The sequence below is a fragment of the Heterostelium album genome (genome assembly GCF_000004825.1).
Source record: "Heterostelium album PN500 unplaced genomic scaffold PPL_scaffold4, whole genome shotgun sequence".
NCBI classification, from domain to species: domain Eukaryota; phylum Evosea; class Eumycetozoa; order Acytosteliales; family Acytosteliaceae; genus Heterostelium; species Heterostelium album.
Genome location: NW_008805066.1, coordinates 1187806 through 1210800, shown reverse-complemented (window position 1 = coordinate 1210800; position 22995 = coordinate 1187806). Strand labels below are relative to the sequence as shown.

At 30.0% G+C, this 22995-nt stretch overlaps 10 protein-coding genes across 10 annotated transcripts; 5 read left to right on the top strand and 5 right to left on the bottom strand.

The window, feature by feature from the left end:
* Nucleotides 1-43: 43 nt before the first annotated feature.
* On the bottom strand, nucleotides 44-1520 carry allB1 (allantoinase; the record flags this gene model as incomplete). Its single annotated transcript, XM_020575936.1, has 3 exons — nucleotides 44-503; nucleotides 577-1112; nucleotides 1179-1520. The coding sequence occupies 3 exons, from the start codon at nucleotides 1518-1520 to the stop codon at nucleotides 44-46; spliced, it is 1338 nt and encodes a 445-aa protein (XP_020434252.1).
* Nucleotides 1521-1836: 316 nt separating this feature from the next.
* On the top strand, nucleotides 1837-3226 carry PPL_05039 (uncharacterized protein; the record flags this gene model as incomplete). Its single annotated transcript, XM_020575935.1, has 3 exons — nucleotides 1837-1909; nucleotides 2167-2568; nucleotides 2922-3226. The coding sequence occupies 3 exons, from the start codon at nucleotides 1837-1839 to the stop codon at nucleotides 3224-3226; spliced, it is 780 nt and encodes a 259-aa protein (XP_020434251.1).
* Nucleotides 3227-3362: 136 nt separating this feature from the next.
* On the bottom strand, nucleotides 3363-6516 carry PPL_05038 (FNIP repeat-containing protein; the record flags this gene model as incomplete). The annotated part of the gene is made up of 6 exons (XM_020575934.1): nucleotides 3363-3370; nucleotides 3462-4379; nucleotides 4456-4621; nucleotides 4702-4831; nucleotides 5189-6104; nucleotides 6174-6516. 6 exons carry the CDS (start codon nucleotides 6514-6516, stop codon nucleotides 3363-3365), a joined length of 2481 nt encoding a protein of 826 aa, XP_020434250.1.
* Nucleotides 6517-6876: 360 nt separating this feature from the next.
* PPL_05037 (uncharacterized protein) lies at nucleotides 6877-11083 on the bottom strand (the record flags this gene model as incomplete). The annotated part of the gene is made up of 4 exons (XM_020575933.1): nucleotides 6877-8018; nucleotides 8079-8342; nucleotides 8837-9082; nucleotides 9160-11083. 4 exons carry the CDS (start codon nucleotides 11081-11083, stop codon nucleotides 6877-6879), a joined length of 3576 nt encoding a protein of 1191 aa, XP_020434249.1.
* Nucleotides 11084-11977: 894 nt separating this feature from the next.
* PPL_05036 (uncharacterized protein) lies at nucleotides 11978-12937 on the bottom strand (the record flags this gene model as incomplete). Its single annotated transcript, XM_020575932.1, has 2 exons — nucleotides 11978-12195; nucleotides 12310-12937. 2 exons carry the CDS (start codon nucleotides 12935-12937, stop codon nucleotides 11978-11980), a joined length of 846 nt encoding a protein of 281 aa, XP_020434248.1.
* A 690-nt stretch (nucleotides 12938-13627) lies between these two features.
* On the top strand, nucleotides 13628-14080 carry PPL_05035 (GNAT family N-acetyltransferase; the record flags this gene model as incomplete). The annotated part of the gene is made up of 1 exon (XM_020575931.1): nucleotides 13628-14080. The coding sequence occupies one exon, from the start codon at nucleotides 13628-13630 to the stop codon at nucleotides 14078-14080; it is 453 nt and encodes a 150-aa protein (XP_020434247.1).
* A 277-nt stretch (nucleotides 14081-14357) lies between these two features.
* PPL_05034 (uncharacterized protein) lies at nucleotides 14358-14825 on the top strand (the record flags this gene model as incomplete). Its single annotated transcript, XM_020575930.1, has 2 exons — nucleotides 14358-14501; nucleotides 14589-14825. 2 exons carry the CDS (start codon nucleotides 14358-14360, stop codon nucleotides 14823-14825), a joined length of 381 nt encoding a protein of 126 aa, XP_020434246.1.
* Nucleotides 14826-15063: 238 nt separating this feature from the next.
* On the bottom strand, nucleotides 15064-17893 carry gxcR (RhoGEF domain-containing protein; the record flags this gene model as incomplete). The annotated part of the gene is made up of 7 exons (XM_020575929.1): nucleotides 15064-15596; nucleotides 15693-15809; nucleotides 15942-16140; nucleotides 16213-16431; nucleotides 16552-17009; nucleotides 17125-17198; nucleotides 17790-17893. 7 exons carry the CDS (start codon nucleotides 17891-17893, stop codon nucleotides 15064-15066), a joined length of 1704 nt encoding a protein of 567 aa, XP_020434245.1.
* Nucleotides 17894-18211: 318 nt separating this feature from the next.
* PPL_05032 (uncharacterized protein) lies at nucleotides 18212-18973 on the top strand (the record flags this gene model as incomplete). The annotated part of the gene is made up of 2 exons (XM_020575928.1): nucleotides 18212-18516; nucleotides 18607-18973. 2 exons carry the CDS (start codon nucleotides 18212-18214, stop codon nucleotides 18971-18973), a joined length of 672 nt encoding a protein of 223 aa, XP_020434244.1.
* Nucleotides 18974-19750: 777 nt separating this feature from the next.
* ubcB (ubiquitin-conjugating enzyme E2) lies at nucleotides 19751-21914 on the top strand (the record flags this gene model as incomplete). The annotated part of the gene is made up of 9 exons (XM_020575927.1): nucleotides 19751-19793; nucleotides 20119-20188; nucleotides 20237-20321; nucleotides 20383-20478; nucleotides 20576-20759; nucleotides 20856-20991; nucleotides 21057-21079; nucleotides 21363-21423; nucleotides 21911-21914. 9 exons carry the CDS (start codon nucleotides 19751-19753, stop codon nucleotides 21912-21914), a joined length of 702 nt encoding a protein of 233 aa, XP_020434243.1.
* Between the last annotated feature and the right edge of the window lie 1081 nt (nucleotides 21915-22995).

The window sequence follows — 22995 nt, the reverse complement described above, 5'->3', positions numbered from 1 at the left end:
TTGTTTCTTCTTTACAGAACATCTTCTTTCTACAACCCACACCTCAGACAACTATTTTTAACTTTGCCAACCTTGATGAAGCAATATCAAAAAACTCTGATATTCCTGTTTGCAATTCTTGTGCTTTGGTCGAGTGATTCAATCGTTTCTCGAGGATTGGAATGATCTCGGCTTTTGAACGTCCATTCACAAACACCATGAATGTAAAACCATACTTTTCCTGGTAAGCAACATTGAGTAACGCCAATCTTTCGAGCACTTTAGCTTCATCCGACATCGGTTGCTTATCATATCCTTGCTCTTTGTAGGATAGAGTAGATACCTCTGTTGGTTTAGCTCCAATCTTTGGATGTGAATTCAACAACTCTACCCTCTCATCGGGTGTGCACTTTGCCACCACCTCAATAGCGGTTTGAATCAACTGCTCATAGTTCAAGTAAGGTCTAGCTGCTAACATTCCTCTTGCTAAAGGTGGTGCTGTTTCAAACAATAAATTAACAACACTATATATGTATATGATTAAATAAAATAATATTACATTGTTAATTTGATGATTAATGTTAATATATAACATACTTTAAGAAACAATTGTCATCTAGTGTATTCAATCTTTGAACAGCAGGTAGCTTAATGTTTGGAAATGATTTAGATGTTTGAATAAATGTAGGTATTATTCTTTGACCGTGTGATGGTAATGTATGAGAGCTCTCTCTGTTGTAGATGATTTGACCTCTTAGGATGGTTTTCTCGACAACACCATTCTCTGGATTCCAAACTACAAAGTCAGCATCTCTACCGATTGCTATTGTACCTTTGATATCATTGATACCGACAAGTGCTGAAGGTATGTTTGATGCTGACTCTGAGAGAGCTACGAGTGATTCATCTTGGATGCCTTTTGATTCCTGTAGCTCTGATGTTAACAATAGCTTTTCAATATTAACAACTCTATTTTTAAGATGGTTAGCCTCCTTATTTGAAGAGTCTGAAGTCAATAATGAGATATCTTGATTGTTTGCTGTTGAATCAAACATTCCAAGAACACTACCATTAAAGATTCTATTTCTGTAGATGTTTGTATCGGCACCAACTATTAAACCAATATCAATAGACTATTATTTGTTTTATGTTAATTAGTATTTTTAAAACTTTATTCCTACATATCTAGTAAATCTTACTTTATTATTAGTTAATTCATTAACTTTATCAATATTCAAAAGATTTGGTGAATCATTCAAAATATTAATCAAAGTGGTAACACCTTGTTTAGGCATTGAAAGTATTTTCTCATCGAATGATTCTATACTTTCAATGTTGTCAAATCTTACTAAACCAGCCATTATTAGAAGGTTTTCTGTACAATCTAACAACAATTCAGTGTTTGTTAAATAGGTATTGTATGGTAGAATGTCAATGACAACTCCATTTTCAACTACCAAGATAGCCTCACCAACTCTACCATTATAAACAACTCTTCTTCCTCTTATTATTCTTTTTAAACTATTATCACTAGGATTCATTTTACTAATTAATTAAATTCTATAATAATTATTATTTATATGATAAAATAAAGCTAAAGAATAATTATATATAACATGATCCCCCATTTTGTGGTGCAAAGTCAACTTTACAAATAATTATTGTTTAATTAATTAATAAAAGAAAATACCTTTAAAACAACACACCACCGCTATTATTAAAAAAAATTAAACACAAGGAGCAGTAACAAGAGTGCAGCTTTAAAATCAAAAAAAAAAAAAAAATAGTTGTGTGTTAGTTATATTATTATTTGATTTGAACAACTAATACATGTGTATCTGATCTCTTTCATTTAATATGTTTATAATTCTACCACACATTTTAATAAACTATTTAAGTAATATTGACCAGATATGTTTGACTCTAGTTTGTAAAAGATTGTTTGATCTTAGAGATCAATATCTTTATCTACCTTTAATAATAACAATAAATATCGTCATATCAATGATTTCTATTTAAAATCAAATAGAAAGAATAGATTTGAATAATAGAGATAGTATAGACTTACTTTTTAAACCAAAAACTAGAATCAGTGGAACTCGATTTAAACCACCTCTATTTTGATTATGGTAATAACATTTAATTTTTGCTTAATTTGATTATTTACTAATATTAATTGTGTGTTAGGTCAATATTTAGATTTAAAGGATAGTGATTTTGAAGGTATCGATACAATCGGTCTAAGTTGGAATGTATCGACACTCTCTGACATTAGAGGTATAGATAGAGTCAAAAATTTGGAAATATACTCCACCAATATGATAGATTTTGTGTTTCCAAATAATTTGACTCGCTTAACAATCAATTTTTCGTTGTCTTTAGAACCAGAGTATGATATGAAGAAAAATATAATGTTACCTCAACAACTAGAGTATCTATCGATAGGTAGTTGCTACGCCATTGAGAAAGGATTTCTTCCATCATGCCTTAAATGTTTGATTTTAGGTTTTAGTTTGACAGACAATAAAAGAATTGAAAGAGGTGCACTTCCAGCTTCTTTACGAAAACTATCTATACAAACATACACTGGTAATTTGGTGTTCTACGATCCTAATGATGGGAATGTTTTAGATGATGAAGAAAACACCTATATTCCTAAGTCGGTGGTACATCTTTCAGTTGGAACACCTCCCTCCAAGGCAAACACTCCATTCAATCAAAAACTACCGGATACTCTTAAAACCCTGGGATTTTGTTTTAATTTCAAACAGTAGATCGATGGTTCTTTCATTCCCAAGTCTGTCACCCATTTGATGGTACGGTCCCAAAAGTCAATAGTAATCAGCTTCATTCCGAGCACTGTCAAACATCTCACCATTACGATAATGACTGACTACCACCTAAAGCGACTTCCACAATCACTTGAATCTCTTACAATTGAGGACCAGTCCATCTTGGATTTAAATTACTACCAAAGTCTGTAAGATCATTGCATCTACCAATAGATAAATTCCACTTCAATCCAAGTTTGCTTCCATCGATACCAGAGTCAGTTATCGATATCAACGTATCATACCATGACAGTAAGAACTATCTCCGAATAAGAAGACTTGACAACAACAAATTTATGTTCCTTACCGAATCCAACCAAGGATCAATCCTTAGCAAATCAACCAATATCTTTGAACTTCACAAAATAAAATATGGTAAAGCGTTGGGAATATTAATTGGTCGAATATTTAATTAAATTTTATAAAATATAGGATTATCATATTTAGGTGATGTTTTAATTAGGTATGTGGAAGTTGAGAAATGGTCGAAATCTTTTGATTCAATGATGCCACCTTGATTATTCTCGCAGAACAATAGATATCTCTGACCATTCAACCTTCTTAATATAGTTTTTGATGTTTCGTGCAATGTAAATATGTCCATCAGGATGATTGTAGTAACCGTTTGTGGAATTGATTCCAATAGCTTACTTGTCATACCAGCAAATGGGATCTTTAATGTCTTTATCGCTGGTCCTATCCATTTGAAACCAGCTTTATCTTGTCCAAGTATATTATTAATAAAACCTATCGCCAAATTTGCAAGACCAGACTTTTGTGATTTGATTTCCATACTCGTGATCTCCAAGTATATATACTTTAAACATAGAAAATTGATAGTCGCCGGTATTCGTTCTAATTGATCCGATCTTATTAACTTTAGCTGTGTGAGAGTATTGGGAACAACAAACTTGCCAAGTTTTTGATTGAATGTACCGAGTTCAAACTTCTTCAGAGAGCACGGCAATTCTAAATCGAGGGTTTTGTAGTAGCTTATTGTTGTACCAATCATCAACCTTCTAATGGTATTTGAAATATAGGTGTCTTCTAAATCGGTGGAAGTTCTATCATCATTGATTTCTGTTGGGTTGTAGAAAACTAATCTTCCAGAGTATGATTCTAATCCTATTGATTTCAATGAACTCGGAAGTACACCTCTGGCGATAGGTTGGTTGTATGTTTTGTATTCAATCTTTAAAGATTCTAGACCTTCTGGTAACACTCCAATATCAAACTTTGGTGCTGAACTAGCCAATCGCAATTTCTTTAGAGTCAAAGGAAAGAATCCTTTTTTAAACCTGGGTATGCGGCGTGAAAAGATTGTAAGTGATTCAAGTTGTGATGGTAATGCTGTATTCTCTCCAAAAGATTCGTCACTATTGTAAAAATAAAGAGATAGAGATGTGATATTGTTTGGGATGGCGTAATTGATTGCATCACTCAGAGACACACTTAATGACTTGATCCTATTGATAGCTGGAATCTTAAGTATTGAACTGAATTGATTTTCTACGATTATCTCTTCGATATCATCACTGATATCAGATTCCATTAATTGTTCTAATTTATCTATTTTCGTATTATATTTTAAGTTAGATTTTGAAAGATAATTATTTATAATTCTATTAATATGATAGTTACTTACCATTTCCAATATAACTTGAGAATACTTTTGGAACTATAACAAAATCATGTTGACTAACTGATATGATCGTTTTTATTTTGTGATAAGCATCATCTTGATGATCATATGATTCTATTTGATTTACAAATGATCTTAATTTAAGATTCTTTATCATACATCTTGTTGTCTTATCGGTAATGTTTAAAGGAATATATAGAAAACTATTTCTATCTGTCGATATAACTTTTTAGACACCAATGAAAATACGATCTTATCGATATTATCATCTAAATATGATAATATTTTCTTAAACAAAATAAATGGTAACTTTAACAAATTATTGTTATTATTGATATCGTCATTCATTTCTAGTATTACTATGTCTTTTTTAAGATTACTTTTTTAATTAATAACTTGAACAAACATTTCATAATCGAAAAAGGAAAAAAAAACAATACAATTTCATAATGTTATGTTATAAATTTATTATTATTTATTATTTAAAATTTTAAAAATAAAGGATTATCATATTTAGGTGATGATTCGATTAAGTACCCAAAAGCTGGGAAACGGTCGAAATCTTTTGATTCGATGATGCCACCTTGATTGTTATCCGAGAACAATAGAAATCTCTGACCATTCAACCTTCTTATAGAGTTGAAGTGTCGTCAGCCAATGTAATTCTGTCCAACAAGATGATTGTAGTAACCGTTTGTGGAATTGATTCCAATAGGGGTACTTAGCTTGATCATACCTTTCAAGTGGAATCATTAATGTGTTTATCGATGGTCCGATCCAATTGAAACCAACTTTTGTTTGGCCACCAAGTATATTATTAATAAAACCTAGACCAATTTTGATGAAGCTGCCATCTCCAATGTTTTCCATACTCGCGATCTCCAAGTTTATATACTTTAAACATAGAAAATCGATAGTCGCTGGTATCCGCTCTAATTGATCCGATCTTATTAGCCTCAGTCTAGTGAGAGTGTTGGGAACAACAAACTTGCCAAGTTTTTGGTTGAACGATTTACCAAGTTCAAACTTCTTCAGAGAGCTTGGCAATTCTAAATCAAGAGTTTTCTTGTCTCTGTCTTGTGGTGAACCAATCATCAACATTCTAATGGTATTTGGAATATAGGTGTATTCTAAATCGGTGGAAGTTCTATCATCATTGATATCTGTTGGGTTGTAGAAAACTAGTTTTCTAGAGTATGATCCCAAACCTATTGATTTCAATGAACTCGGAAGTACACCTTTGGCGATAGGCTGGTCGTATGATGTGTATTCGATCATTAACGACTTTAGACCTTGTGGTAACACTCCATACTCAAACTTTGGTGCTGAATCAACTAATCGTAGCTTCTTGAGAGTCAAAGGAAAGAATCCTTTTTCAAAGCGGTGCATACGGTGTGAAAAGAGTGTAAGTGATTCAAGTTGTGATGGTAATGCTGCATTCTCTCCAAAAGATTCGGGACTATCATAAAAAACAAGACATAGTGATGTGATATTGTTTGGGATAGCATAATTGATTGGTGCAGTCAATGAAACACTTAGTGACTTGATCCTTTTGATAGCCGGAATCCTAAGTAGTGAATAGAAGTTACATGTGAAGAATAACTCTTCGATATCATCACTGATATCAGATTCCTTTAATTTTTCTAGTTTATCTATTTTTACTTTATTGTTAGATTTTGAATTATTATATCTATAATTGTATTTAAATGATAATCATTTACCTTTTAAAATATAACTTGAGAATACTTTTGGAAATCCAAAAAAAGTCTCTTGATGAACAGCTATTATTGTTTTTATTTTGTGAAAACTATCATCTTGATGATCATATGATTCTATTTGATTTACAAATGATCTTAATTTAAGATTCTTTATCATACATCTTGTTGTCTTATCGGTAATGTTTAAAGGAATATATAGAAAACTATTTCTATTGTCATATAACTTTTTAGACACCAATGAAAATACGATCTTATCGATATTATCATCTAAATATGATAATATTTTCTTAAACAAAATAAATGGTAACTTTAACAAATTATTGTTATAATTGATATCGTCATTCATTTTCTATTAAGTAATTTAATTAAAAGATCTGTATATTTGTTCATGTTAACACCAAGAAAAAAAAAAGCAAAAAAAAAATAAAATAAACAAATAAACCTTATTTTTACAAAGTAAGTTTTTAGTGTAATAGATGATTTTAAGAGTAATACAAGTAAATAAGTTAATAGTAATGAATTTAATGATGGATATAAAACTAATCAAAAAATGAATGATTTGTTTATTAGTTGTGTTTTCTTAGAAGCTATTAATAACTGGTATTCAATCAGTTTAGGCCTCGAGCGGTTGATTGGAACTCCAATTTCAACAGTTATAAATATTCAAAAATATAATATGATAACTGTAACTTTATTGGTCGAATATTTAAAATGTAAAAAATATAGGATTATCATATTTAGGTGATGTTTTAATTAGGTATGTGGAAGTTGAGAAACGGTCGAAATCTTTTGATTCGATGATGCCACCTTGATTGGTCTCGGAGAACAATAGATATCTCTGACCTTTCAATCTTCTTAAAATAGTTTTAGTGTTGACAGACAATGTAGCTTTTTCCGACAAGATGATTGTAGTAACCGTTAGTGGAATTGATTCCAATAGTTTACTTGTCATACCTGATAATGGAATCTTTAATGTGTTTATCGATGGTCCGATCCAATTGAAACCAACTTTTCTTTGGCCACCAAGTATATTATTAATAAAATCTAGCGATAAATTAACAACATCATTGATTCGACCTATCTCCAAGTTTATATTCTTTAAACATAGAAAATTGATAGTCGCTGGTATATATTCTAATTGATTCGATCTTTTTAACTTTAGCTGTGTGAGAGTATTGGGAACAACAAACTTGCCAAGTTTTTGGTTGAACCATATACCTAGTTCAAACTTCTTCAGAGTGAATGGTAATTCTAAATCAAGAGTTTTCTTGTCTCTGTTTGGTGGTGAACCAATCATCAACATTCTAATGGTATTTGGAATATAGGTGTCATCCATATCGGAAGTACTATTATTATTTACCTCTGTTGGGTTGTAGAAAACTAATCTTCCAGAGTATGATTCCAAACCTATTGATTTCAATGATCTCGGAAGTACACCTTTGGTGATAGGCTGGGTAAATGATGTTTTTTCAATCTTTAAAGATTCTAGACCTTCTGGTAACACTCCAATATCAAACTTTGGTGCTGAACAAACCAATCGTAACTTCTTGAGAGTCAAAGGTAAGAATCCTTTTTCAAACTTGATTAAGAGGCTCGAAAAGATTGTAAGTGATTCAAGTTGTGATGGTAATGCTGCATTCTCTCCAAAAGATTGGGAACTATAAAAAGAAAGAGAGAGCGATGTGATATTGTTTGGAATGGCGTAATTGATTGGTGAAGTCAATGACACACTTAATGACTCGATCCTTTTGATAGCCGGAATCTGATGTAATGAATCGAAGTCACGTGTGAAGATTATCTCTTCGATATCATCACTGATATCAGATTCCTTTATTTGTTCTAATTTATCTATTTTCGTATTAATGTTAGATTTTGAACTATTATTGTATTAAAATGATAGGTACTTACCATTTCCAATATAACTTGAGAATACTTTTGGATATCCAGAAAAATAAGCTAGATGAACTGATATTATTGTTTTTATTTTGTGATAAGCATCATCTTGATGATCATATGATTCTATTTGATTTACAAATGATCTTAATTTAAGATTCTTTATCATACATCTTGTTGTCTTATCGGTAATGTTTAAAGGAATATATAGAAAACTATTTCTATTGTCATATAACTTTTTAGATAACAACGAAAATACGATCTTATCAATATTATCATCTAAATATGATAATATTTTCTTAAACAAAATAAATGGTAACTTTAACAAATTATTGTTTTTATTAATATCGTCATTCATTCTCTTCAGTCTTATTAAATCTGTATTGATTATAAAAAATAAAAACAATTTAATTGAATTGTATCAGCAAATAATTTTACTATTATATTTTTGTTTTGGATTTAAGTTAACTGGTGCATGTTATTAAATAACTTAAAAGATAACTCATCGCACTTTTAATCTTTGTTTAAGGACCAAATTATCTCTTCCTCTTTTTTTGTTTTACCAGAAGAACAAACAATACCTCAATAATAAGAGTATAAAAGAAAAAAACGAAATTATTTAAAAAAAATAGTATTTATTTGTTACAAAAAGTTGAATAAAATTTAATATAGATACAAAAAGAAACCGAGTGTCAGGTCTTTGTTTGACTGCAGAATCAACGTTTAAGGAGTAATGATTAACTTGTTTGATGACTTGTAGGGAATATATTTACCCTTGTAGGATGAGAAAAATCTTACTTCAAATTCACCTTGTTGTTCTGGTGCGACAAAAGAAATGACACCATTTCCGGTACCGTTGGTGTATTTTGATTCAATATAGTTCTTGTTGTTCTCCTCACCAACTACATAGAGACCGATCCAGTCGGATGATGAAGGTACAACAGTATTTACTGAATATTCAACTTTAATCTCTTTACCCTTTGAAACGATTGGTGTTGTAACTAAAATTTGATCCAAATCTATAGTAATATAATAAGAAATTAGTAAATGATTATTGTAAAATATAATAATTATTATTATTAATATTTTTACATACCTAAAATTTCAAAAGTGGCAATGGTTTGTTCATTATATTTAGTTGGGTAAACAAAGTAACGAACAGAGTATTCTCCTGGTGTTCTTGGTGATTTAAAGATGGCTGTTCCGGTGTTGTTTGCATAGGTAGAGTCAATATACTTTTTGTTACGTAATCCCTTAGAGTATAAACCGATCCAATCACGGTTGGAGATGCTTGATGGTGCAGCAACATTGTATTTGATGTGGATTTCATCACCGACGACGTGTGCAGAGAGATCGACATCTGGACCAATCAAAATGGAATCACTTGTTTGGAGCAAATCATATTTGTCCTTGAAGAGACGAGCTTCGTAGTTTCCTGGAATGATACCTGGGTAGGTAATGGAACCGTCGTTACCACCTTCGACTACCTTGTAGGTGAGATAACGTTCGTTCTTTGGTTGATGAGTTGGATAGATACCGATCCAGCAGTGGCTGTGAATTTGATTACCCAAGTTGTAGTTAACGACGATAGTGTCAGCCTCGGTACCACGAGTGAGCTTCAAGGACAAGGTATTTGATAATTTGGTTTGCTCGATGATCTCCAACTTTTGGACGAGTTCCTTCTCCAACTTTTCCTTTTCACGCTGGATGATGTCCAATTCGAGTGCCTGTAGCTTTTGCAACTCAACCTTTTGACGCTCCAACTCCTCGATGTGCTTGACAAGCTCAAGTTCGTTTTGTCTCTTCAACTCAATCTCGTGCTTCTTCATCATCTCCTCTTCGGATTGATTTCTTTGTAACAAATCCAACTTGTTTTTGAGTTCTTCGAGTTGACGTTGATCAGAGTCATGCAATCTCAAGAGCTCCTTGTTGTGTTCGAGTTCCTTTTGTCTCTTGGCCTCGAGAGCAATTTGTTGTTCGATGAGTTCCTTTTGTTGTTTCTCAAAAATACGCTTTTGCTTTTCGATCTCTTCCTCTTGCTTCTTCTTCATCTCCAAGTCGATCTTCTCCTTTTGGGCTTTAGCTTGTTCGGCTTGCTCTTCGAGCTTCTTACGTTCGGATTCGTGCTTTTGCAAAGCTTGCTTCAAGGCAGTACGTTCTGCTTCGAGCTTTGCGGCCTCTTCTTGTTCCTTTTGGAGTTTCTCTGCGAATTGACGATCACGTTGTTCCTGTTCCTGGGCGGCCTTCAAAGCCTTTTGGTGTTGCTCTCTCTCTTGATCCAACAACTTGAGGAGTCTGTCTTGCTCGACTTGTTCTCGTCTCTTTCTCTCTTGTTCTTGTCTCTGTTTTTCCTCTTCTTGTTTGATCAATTCTTGTTCACGCATTAAAAGTACCAATCTTTCCTTCTCACGTCTCTCTTGTTCCACTCTCTGTAGGTCCAAACGCTTTTGCTCCAAAGCATCACGCTCTGCTCTCTCCTTCTCTGCAGCAATCTTTTGCTGTTGAATCATTTGTTGATGTCTTCTCAATTGTTCTTCCTTGGCAAGTCTGAGTGACTCTCTTTCCTTCTCCATGATCTCCATGACACGCTTCTGCTCCTCCAATGCCTCGTCTGTTGTCCAGCTATGTACAATCTGAGCAGTCTCTTGAATCTTTCCACCGGTGGCGGTATAGACGTCAAAGATAGCAGATTGTTGCATTGGATCGATCTCACCAACTATATTCTTAATCTCTTTATAGACTTGACGCTTGTCACTGAGCATTGGTTGTGGTTTAGCTGGAGCCGGTTGCCTTGGTTGTTGATATTGTGGTGGTGGTGCAACTGGTTGTTGTACAACAACTGGTGCTGGTGGTTGTTGTTGTTGTGGTTGCTTTTTCTTTGGTGGTTCAGTCTCTGCCAACTCGGCAGCGGCAGCATCAAACTTATTGTTGTGCTTTGCCAAGACCTCTGTAATAGTCTCTTTATCAAAAAGAGTGAAAATATCTGCCAAAGCAGTAATCTTCATATGTAAATCCTCCATTGTATATATTTGTATAATATCTATAAATCTAAATCTTAATAAAATAAATAAATAAATTAATATAAAATAATATTATTATTATTATAATAATGTGTTTGATGTTATTTGTTGTTGTGTTGTCAATGAGATGATGTTGTTTTAAAATAATAAACAAATAAATAAATATATTGAAAATAAATAAATAAATATTTATAAATAAATATAGTCTATTTTTTAGATTACGTATAACAATACCATAAGAATAAATAAATTTTTTAATATAATTTAAATTAATAGATAATGAGGACAACAACACGCAAAGAAAAAAAAAAACACACTTTGACAATTTAATTATTTATATTTTTTTTTTGATTGCAATGTATACCTACTATAAAACTTAATCAATTAAATAAATAAACTTGGTGAATTATTCGTATATATATATATATATTTTTATATTAATGGTGTGAATATTTAGTTGTTGTTAAAAAAACCTTTTTTTGTTTTGTATTTTTGGATTTATTTGTATGAAAAAAAAACACAATTTCAATTTAATTTATTTTTAATTAAATTTTTTTGTTTCCTCAAATTTTTGAGAATGGTTTTCACATTTTTTCTTATTTTTTCTTGTTTTTTTTTCAAAACTTTGAATTTTACTTTTAAATTTAAAATGGATTTAAATTAAATTTCGTCAGTTAAACTTGGTGATCCAGGTTATAAAATAAACCTTTATTATTCAAACAAAATAAAGATAAATCTTTATAAATCTATATTCACAAAACAATAAAAAAAAACAGATTGATTTACACAAAAAGAAAGTTTTTATTCAACAAAATTTTCATTTAATCAAGTAATAATAAATAATAAACTATTTTATTTTAGACAATGTCGCAGTGATGTCAAAGCATTGATTAATTAATAGTAGTAGTGGGTGATGTTGTAGATTGAATCGGGTGGTCTGTTGATAGCGGATCTCAAACCACTATCTCTTCTGGTTCTGGCTGCGACGGCTTTGAAAATTGGACCACTCTTATCTTCGTCGCACTGGAGACATGGGTTGAGTGTGGTGGAGTTGACAGGGATGTTGTTTGGCACCTTTTCGATCCAGTCCTTTAGGCAAATGTCGAGGCAATCTTTACGTGTGTTGAGTGCATCGTACAACCAGATCACAGCACAATTGTGGGTGAGTCCAGCTGACTTTTGAATGCACTCCAACGCGAGGTCGTCCGAGATGAAAGAGATAATACCGCAGTCTCTGATAGGGTTGGTCAAGTCGATGTACTTCATGTACATAGCGAGATCAATGGTATTCGAACAGTATCCACATGGATGAAGATGAGTGACAAAGGCACCGGCAGCTTCTGCTTCGGCAGCCGAAGAGTAGTTGTAGAGATAGTAGGTGGAACGGTCTGACAAGTCCGGGTAGAGCAATCCACAGACAGTCTCATTGGAGAGTGTTGAGTTGAATCCGGCAATATCGTATGGGTTGTAGGTAAGGTTGACTGGTGGATTCAACAGTGTTTTCGAGGCGAATGCATCGACCACAGTTTGGTTGTAGGCAGGTGGTTCAAATCCATCAGCATTATTATTGTTGTTGTAGTCGTAGAACATCATGTCATTGTTGGTCATTACTCTGGTTCTGACCCTCTTTAATGCATCTCTGAAGAGTTCTTCGAGAATCTGCTTTGTGTTGACATCGTAGTTGGCAAACCAATCTGAATCATCCGATAAATATCTGTCGATCTTCTCGATGAATGATTCATTCGATGTTACCTGTCTACTACCACTACTACCCAAACTAAAACTTGCCAAAACAACAATAATTGTACACAATACAACTAATACTAATTGAATATTCTTTTGATTGTTAACCATATTATTTTAAATGATTAATCTTATAACTTTTTTTGATTTTAACTTTTTATTATTTAAATAAATATTTCTTTCTTTTATTAATATTCAATTGAAATTATATATAAATATATATAACTCGTAAATAAATAAAACTTCGTAGAAATAATAATATGATGTTGCAATGGGAACTGATTCTTTTTCATTTTTTTTTGATTGCCTCTTCAATTCCGATTGTCCAAAAAATCTGAAAAATACAATTGCTTTTTTGCTAAAAACACAAATTTGTGTAGCCCAGAGCAAGGTAATCTCTGATATGATATTTTTTTGTTGTAGAGAAATAGCTACATATCTTATAATTCCAAAGATTTCACCAAAACAATGTTAAATTACTTTAAAATCAGTTAAAGTAGATTTAGTATCTCAGGATTTATATGGAACTGGTAATGTTCCATGATTTAATCAGGATAAGACGCTCTTTGAAACAAATCTTTTGCAAAAAAAGATTAAAAAAAAAAAAATCCAAATTTTTGTTTTTTTAGATTGATCGAACGAATCTGTAGAAACCTTTTTATTATTCTTTGATTCCCATTAAAGATTAAGCAAAACACCACAGTCAGTATCTAGATATTTGATTTATTACCCTCTTTGAAATGAATAATCAGCTGATTTATATCTATGAATCCTCCAAACGTTTATAATTAAAGGACAGACATGAAAAAAGAGTTAACCTGGAAAGTAAGCCGATTCGAAGAATTGACAATTAAAGAATTATATGGTATCCTATATCTTAGATGTAAGGTATTCGTATTGGAACAGAATTGCCCCTATCTCGATACCGATTATAAAGACCAGAAAGCATTGCATCTTCATGGATATGTTGGCGACGAACTGGTAGCATATTCTCGTATATTCAAAGGAGGCGACTACTTTGACCAGGCAAGCATTGGTCGTGTGATCGTGGCTGAGGAACACCGTAAATATGGATATGGACACGACCTCATAAGCAGAGCAATAAACGTAATCGAAACAGTATTAAACGAGAAAACCATTGTTATTTCAGCACAGGCCTATTTACAGAAATTCTATGAGGCTCACAGCTTTGTAACTACCTCTGAAACCTATTTAGAAGATGGTATTCCACACATCAGCATGAAAAAAGAATAAAAACCTATATAAATATATCTTTCCTTTCTCTATATTTTTTTCTTATTAATAACTTCAAAGTAAATTTAGATATTGGATTTTGAGAATGTTCAACAGTATTTATAGATGAAACAGATATTGATTTCATTATTATTATATCAGTTAAAACTTTTAAAAAAATGTGTTGTTTGAATATTCAAAAAAAAATAATGTTTCTCGTTCCCGCCCAATCTTCTACTTTGTTCAAATTTATTTAAACTACTGGTCAATATCAGTAAATAATAAAGTTTAAACAATAATGGATATTGAATGTCAAACAAAAGTTGACTATCTACAACAAGCACGTAAAACAACACGACCTTCTACAAAAGGTTTGACAGTCTATAAAGAACGTGGATCAGTTATACTTCAAATAAATAATAGTGCAAAGACATCTTTCAATGTAATATATCGATTGACAAATGTGATAGTGAGCGATAGTATTGACTAATTATATATTAAATTGAAATTGTATACTATATATATATAGTTGGAGGAATCACTTTCGAAATACTATGCAAGTTTTATACATGAAGGCAAAATGACATTGGAGATGGTGTTACCTGGTGGCACCTTTTGTAACATTCTAATATCAAAAGCATCACCGGAACTCCTAACAAAGCTATATTCAATATTGAAAGTTGTTTTAGAATCACCTCAAGATATCATAGATCTTGATCTAGCGAGTAATAAACCAAGTAAAGATGATGAAGCAATAGAAGTATAAGAGAATCAATAGAAACAAATACATAATAACTAAATAGCTTGTACTATAAAATAATAATAATACAGATTAACAAAAATAAGGAAATAGAAATAAATTTAATTATTTATTAATCCTTTATATTCTGTATGACAAACATTAATGTTTGCTTTGTTAGTTAATTTAATATTATAGTACAAATTAATAATTATTTATTTATTTATTAATTAAATTAAATAAATTAAAAGAATATTATATCTTATTATTCTTCTCTAAGTATAGCTTGTTTATCTACTTCATTCAGTATTCCACCACCTCTTCTACGACTCCTATTGAATTGTAAGCTATTGTCACCATTACCATTGCCATTGCTATTATTATTATGGTTATTTTTAAATACTAAGAGTTCAGGTGATTCCTCTGAATCTGTTGCTTCAAGATTGTTTGGAAGTGATCTGACCAAGAAAGATGACGACGATTGTTGTTTGTTGAGTCTTACACCCATTACCCATTCTTTATCTTCCATTGACTTTGAATATCTATTGTTATCGCTTTCATTATTATTTATATTGTTGTTACTATCATTACTGTGACTTAGGAATATATGTTGTTGATGTTGCTGATGCTTATTATTAATAGCATACGAGTGTGTTTTGACAACAGGTTCATGTAAATAGGTGTTTGATTCAATTGATTTAGAGACATTCTTTATCTGATCTGGTGTTGAAATCGGAATATTTGTAACTGCTTTCCATATACCATCATTATGTTCGATACTCCATTGATCTCTTTGTACTATTAATTTAAAATATCAATTAAATTGTATATATTAATAATAAAGTCTATAGATGGATGATATGATATCATATATGAATATGTTTGCTATTTTACCTTTAAATTGTGGGTTTGAGTCAACTAGTATTGATGTTGTAGATTGAAGATCTAACATCCATTGTGATCTTACGTTGGTATTCTCACATATAAACAAATGACTTTTAATTGGACTTACTAAATAGAATGAATTGTCTTGAATAATGAATTAGTATTAAACACACACAATAACAATAATAATAATAATAAATAAATAATAATAGTAATAATATTAATAAGTATATTGCTATATTTGATTAGTATGCTTACCACTCTCAGAATCACAAAAGATGGATGCAGTTACCAATGGTATGATTTTATCGATCTTGTTGATTGCAGGCAGTGGTGTCACCGTTACAAAGTAGTCATTCAGTAGATATACCATTCTAGTTTGTAATGATTGATCTCTCATTGATTTCTTTTGTAATCTACCTTCTCTTATCAACTTTCTATGTGGTTCAACTAGATTCTATAATCATAAAAACAAAATGATATTAATATCTAGCTCTTTTTAAATAGTTGCATGTTATTTGTTACTTACTGAAACAGATAATGGTCCAAAGTATTTATTATGTTGATCGATCAATGATTGTAACTGAATTAACTTCTTTCTATTGATATCCTCTTGAATACCATCGTTTACCACTTGAACTATAGATTTCAATAGATTCGCAGCTGCTTCACATCTCTTTTTATCTGGATGATCTACAGGTGTAGCTTTAAACAATGCTTCTAAAAGCAATATATATCTTGGTGTTCTCTAGCAGAGTGATTGTAAGAAAAAAAAAAAAAGAAAAAGAAAGAGGTTGAATGTTAACATGCAAAAAATAATGATGGTGGGAGTAGGAGGTTGACGAGTCAGTAGCTATCTACTACTTACTTGAATGGGTGCAATTAATAACGATGATAAATCCAATGAATGACATCTTGGATCTTTTTCTTTGTTCTTCAGCCAATTGGCAATGGGCTGTGTACTCTGTCGGATGCGATTCAGTGTTTCGATGGAATGAGTGTAGTTCTCAGAGAACTGCTTGTAGCATTTGAAGAATGGTCCGACATCCAAAAAGATATTGCCAATCGATGATGAAGGAGACCAGTTTTTGACTACAGGATCCAAACGATCGAAGAGTAGACTACTCAAATTGTAGATACTCTCGATGTGTGAGAATATCGAATGAATGTCAGTCTCTGTAATTCCATAGTTCTGATCGTTGTCCTTCTCCAGTTGAACCATCGGTCGCAAGAACAACTCAATTACCGTCGCAAGTTGAGCATTATAATACCTTTCTGTATTCCAAATCTCTTTGGATATCTCTTTTCTCGTTGACTCACATTTTACTATTTAAATTTTTTATTTTTATTTTCATTTTCATTCGAATTATTTACATATATGTAAGTATTTATTGGTGAACAAACAATTTAATCATAGATATTCTATTTTTAAGACACATACAAGATATAATATGTTTCTTTCTCTGTAAGTATGCAATACTTAAAGCTCCCAGCAAAGATTCCATTCTCTCATCCCTAATAATACTGAAAATATTGAACTATATTTGATATATCAATATTTATAATAGATATGAAAGTAGTGGCTATTTTGGTGAAGCTTTGAAATATCAAAATTGCGTTTTCAAAAAAAAAAAACAAAAAAACTGTTGGCAAAAAAATTAAGATTGAAAAATTTTCATTGAAACAAATTGATGAGCCAGTGAACTTTTAATTGTTTTTGAATGCCAGCTGCTACAAAAATATTTTTTGGAATACTTTTATACATCAATGAATAATATGTATTTTTTTACGGTACTTGTACTCAATTAAAACTTTTTTCATACGCTCAACTAACTCTTTCTTTCTGTATCTTAACTAAACTCTAAGCAACTCAATTATGTGTTTCCAAAAAAATTTAACATATCAAATTTTTAATTCCATGCAGAAGCAAATTAAAAAAATTTGAGTGGTTGACCCCCAAATTTAAATTTTTTCCATCTGTCATTGAATGGAATTAAACAAATAAAAAATTATTATTAACATTTATCTCCGATTATTAACCCAGAATTTTTTTATTTTAATAATTGGCACTTACCAACCCACATTATTGGAAAATGACTCAGATACAAATTTGTGGCATAGTTTAATAGCTGTTCTTTGTCTTGAATCGATCTAATCAAACTCAAATTAATATGTGTTGCCTTATTACTATTTTCCTTTAATTCACACATATAAACTTCATTTCAATATACTATTGTGAGGGTAGTTTTTAATTTTTTTTTTTTGTAATTTGTTGTTATTGTTGAATATGATGTTAATATAATGCTCACACTTGTATTATAAAAATGTTCACAATCAATATAAAAATCTCCGATCTCAAACGAGATACTAACTTGGATATAATGTTTAGGATATTAATTTAATAAATAAATAAATATTTATTTATTTATTAATAATTAATTAATTAAGTGAAGAAAGAAGCCAATATAAAGAACAAAAAAGTCTATTCATTTAATTGTATTAAAATATTATTTTTCCAATTAATAAATATGGCTAAAATTAAATTAATTTTCTCCACTCTCTTGCTTATTAATATCTTCTCACTTGTATTATCTGCCAGATGTCAAGGAAGCTCTAGAGATGAATACACCCACGCTATGCGTTTCAAGCTTACTACCGGTAACTTCAAAAAAGTAGCAGCTGAACTCTGGCTAGAAGGTTGCATTTTTGATTTAGCTAATGGTGTTACTGGCTATTCATTTACAAAACCGATAACTGTTTACGATGAATCAATTATTAAGAAATGGACCCCTGGAGAAATTCAATATCTCTTAAGAAAAGTAAATGATAATAAGTTTGTATTATACTTTTGATAACTAATTTAGACTATTGCTTCAAAGAAAAACTAACCAATTACTTTATTATTTTTATTATATTTTTATAGTATAGATTTTCAGGTTTCAGAAAATAGACTTCACCTTTATGTTAGAAAGAGACAACCAAGACCACAAATCCAACCAACAGCAAATCCATCATTCAGATGTCAATATCCAGTTGAGCTTGATCTAAATGTATTCGCAGTGGAGAATGGTGATCGTGCTGTTGCAACCTATAGTGGTACTGCATGTAGGTTACCAGACTCAAAAGGAAATGATTATTGGACATTCAAAGATCCATTGACAATCTATTATAGAAATTTTGTAAATCGCTGGGTGGAGGGCAGTGTATTCGTCTTTGATCCAGAAGAGGATATAGATAATATAGAAGTATACATTTCATCTGATGGTAGAAAATTATACACTAGACCATAAACAATTCCAATAAATAAGTTGTCAACTATAACCTCTTTCAGCAAATGAATATCATATCTAAAATGTTGTTTCAAGAAAATGATGAATAATTATAGAAAAAACATAATGTTTTTGTTGATCCCTAAAATGATTTGCGTCATTACCACTTTCTTTTAAAAAAATTTCTTGAAGAAAAAAAAATTGAAAAAAAAAAGTTCTATTTTTGTTTGTTCATTAGTTCACCTCATTCTATTTATAAGATATTTATTATTGTTTCTCTTGTTTTTTAAAACAATAATTATTCAAACGTAAGTCACTTGATACTTGTAACCTATAACAAATAAGGATCATATCCCAATAGTATGGTTATTTATAAACAGACAGATACAACAGTGTTGATCTAAAAATCAAATCGAAAAAATAAATTCGACCATTTTTGTTTTTTTATTTAATTTTATTATTTTTATTTTATTTTTTTTTAATTAAACTACACACACAAAAAAAAACCAATTCATCAATCTTTTTTTTTCTTCTTTTTTTTTTTATTAAATTAAACAAACTCTATAAACAACAAAATCACTTAGTTTTTCTCTATTGTATTTTAGATTTACAAAAAAACAAATATGTGAGTATTATAACTGTATTTAGTTACCATTGTAGAACACACATTCCTACTATTAGCTAGATATTTTTGTTTATTTTTAAATGTACATTCGATTCTTCTGATATTCTGAATCAATGACCTAACAAATAGTTCTAGAGATTCTGGTATCTGGTACTCGAAAAGAGTGAATCACAATGGCAACAACTATCAATAAACTAAAGGTTATAACCGACTTTAGTTTGTAGTTGTTCAAAATCAATAACAGTGTAGTAATAATAATAATAAGTTAACTTTACTTTATTATATTTTTTATTATTATTTTTGTTAACAATATAACACCAGAAGCACTGCGCTCTTCAGCAGTAGTTCAAACTTTATTGTCCAAAGCATTATTTTATTTAATTTTATTTAATTTTTCCTTTTTTAGTTCTTTTTGTCTTTTTTTTTTTTTTTTGTTTTTTACTCTAAATTTGAAAACTAACTTCTTTTTCTTTATCATTCCAGATTCACTCACATAGGTTATTTATTATTAGTTTCAAGAGTTTTATTTTATTTTTTTTAGCAGCCTGTACACATAAACAAACATATAATATACAAAAATGGCATCAACATCATCCAAACGTTTACAAAAAGTAAGTATATTTTTATATAAATAAGCAAAATCTAGAGTAATAATAAAGACAAATGTCTCAACAACAAAATGAAAACAACAACAAAACAACAAAAACAATCATTATAAACAATAATGTTCAAATTACACTCGATGTAAATCAAATATTAATAGCAAGAAGATATGATTACTAATAATTACTTATTTTTACAATAGGAAATTACAGATATCATGAAGACACCACCCAATTGGTTCTCTGCTGCAGTTGTTGGTGAGAATCTTTATAAGTGGAAAGCAACTTTATTAGGACCAGTATGTTAATATACCAAACAATATTAGTTTTAACTATCTAGATAGAATGTTTTTTTATTGTTAACCTATTTAATTTGTTTCATTTAATCATTAACAGGAAGGATCACCATTTGAAAAAGGAACATTTGAGATTGATTTGGACATTCCAAACGACTACCCATTCAAGCCACCCGCATTGAAATTCACCACCAAGATATACCACCCAAACATTAAATCAGATGGTTCAGTATGCTCTGAACTCTTATCACAAAGCTGGTCACCACAATTAAAGATTCAAGATGGTATGTTGTTATAGGAAATAAACAAATAAGCACACAAACAAGCAAATAGATATACTAATATCACTGCTCTATCTATTATTGTTATTTTTCTAACAGTTCTTTTGACTATTCGTTCTTTATTGACCGAGCCAAACCCAGACGTACCACTCGAAGCTGACATTGCTCAACAATACAAAACCGATCGTAACGCCTTCAACAAGATCGCCAAAGAATGGACCAAGAAGTATGCCAAGTAAATTACTGTTATTATTTTCTATACCTTTACACTCTACACAACACACACAAATCTTTCTATAGATACATCATAATACGTATTAGTAGTAATAAATAAAAAATTAAAAAAAAACAGAAAAAAAGATATATTTAAATATATATTGCATTAATAGTATCAATCCAATGTGTATTTAGTTTGTTTTGATAAATCTTATTAAATCAACTGCAACCATCTTTCTTTCCATTTGAAAATATAATATCGTTGTTGTTGTCAACAAACAACTCGTTCATTTGAAGCACAGATCTATAACCTGGTACACAGGAAAAGGAGACTTTCAATTTGACTGTTTAAAAACAGATGGACATCTTTTTTTATTTTGTTTTTTTAAGGTTTGATATCAAATGAATCTATTATATTCATTGGAATTCCGTGTGAAGTTGGTGCAACAAAGTTTGTTTCGAAACAAACATAAAAAATCTTAATCCAAAAAAAAAAGGGATTCACAGTTATCATCTTTTTGGAACAAACATGCTCTACACTTTTCGAAATATCTCTTGAACAGATTTTTCTTAAGATAAAAAACAAACTAAAAATTGACCAAGATATTTTTTCTTTCGCCATCACAATTTTAAAATAATTTAAAAATAAAAAAAATTATCAATACTCACCAAATACAAGCCACAATTGAAAATAACAATCTTAAAATGGGTTTATCATTATTTTATCACATTATAAATTTATTATTGTAGTTTTGATTTTCAACTATTTATTTATTTATTTATTTTCATTAATAATATATTAGTTATTATCTATTAGTTGTTTATTATAAGATTTTTTTTTTGAGCAAAAACACCAATAAAATAAATTTAAAAAAAGAGAGCAAATCATTTTTTAATTAATTTTTTTTAATCACTAAGTTTTGTTATTTTTTTAATAGATAATAAATAAAGATTTATATTTTTGTTGAATTTCATAATCAAAAAGACAGCAAATATTAGTTACAATCAAATCAGATATGTTCATTTTATAGATCTATAATACAGATTATCACATTATTAAACAAACAGTATATTTCCTATCTCATCACACTCAACATCAGACAATTATTTATTTATTTATTATTTACTTATTTATTATTATTTATAAAAGGAAATTATTGTACAATAATTAGTTGTAGTATTAAAAAAAAAAGTTAATATCAAGTGTAGTATTAAAATTGATAATCGAGGTAAATATTAAAAACTCATAGCAAATAATATTGCTTTTACAAAAAATAAAATAATATCAGATATTTGTATATAAAAAAAATAAATCAATCAACCAATGCAAACATACCAAATCGAAAATGGATCGGCGAAAAGATGTGCACCAAAAAATAAAAAAAATGGTTTTACTTTTTTTTAAGATATTTCGAGTCGAACTTTTCATAATTAAGATAAAACAACACCAACATTAACAGATTAAGGTCCCATTACCAACATCATATATAATGCAAAACAGTGACAATCAGAAAAAACAAAAAAAAAAATCAATAATTGAAACCACGTCACTTGAGATATTTAAACATAATAATTATTATTACATTGATCAAAGACTCGTCTTTTGTCGGCCAAGATAATTTGAATTTACACATTTTCGAATGAAACACACATAAATCTCAAAGTTAGTTGAAAACCATCAAAAAAGCCAAAAAACAAAAAAAAAAAAAGCAATTAAAAAAAACACAAAACTCAACTAAATCAGTTAATTGAAGGATCACACATTAAAAAAAATATTGAAAACCAAATTTTGTTGTTTTGGTTTGAAAACAATATTAACAAAATACACCCCCTATCATCCTATCTTAATAATTAAAATAAACAATTTATTATATTGTTGTAGAATTTGTTATATGTATTATATAGATTAGATTATATTTATAGTTTGTAAAGTCTGTTGTTGTTGTTTGTTGTAGTTGTATTTGAAACAGTGTGTTTTGTATTAGTATTAGCATAGTTACTAAAAATTGTGTAGTTTAATGTG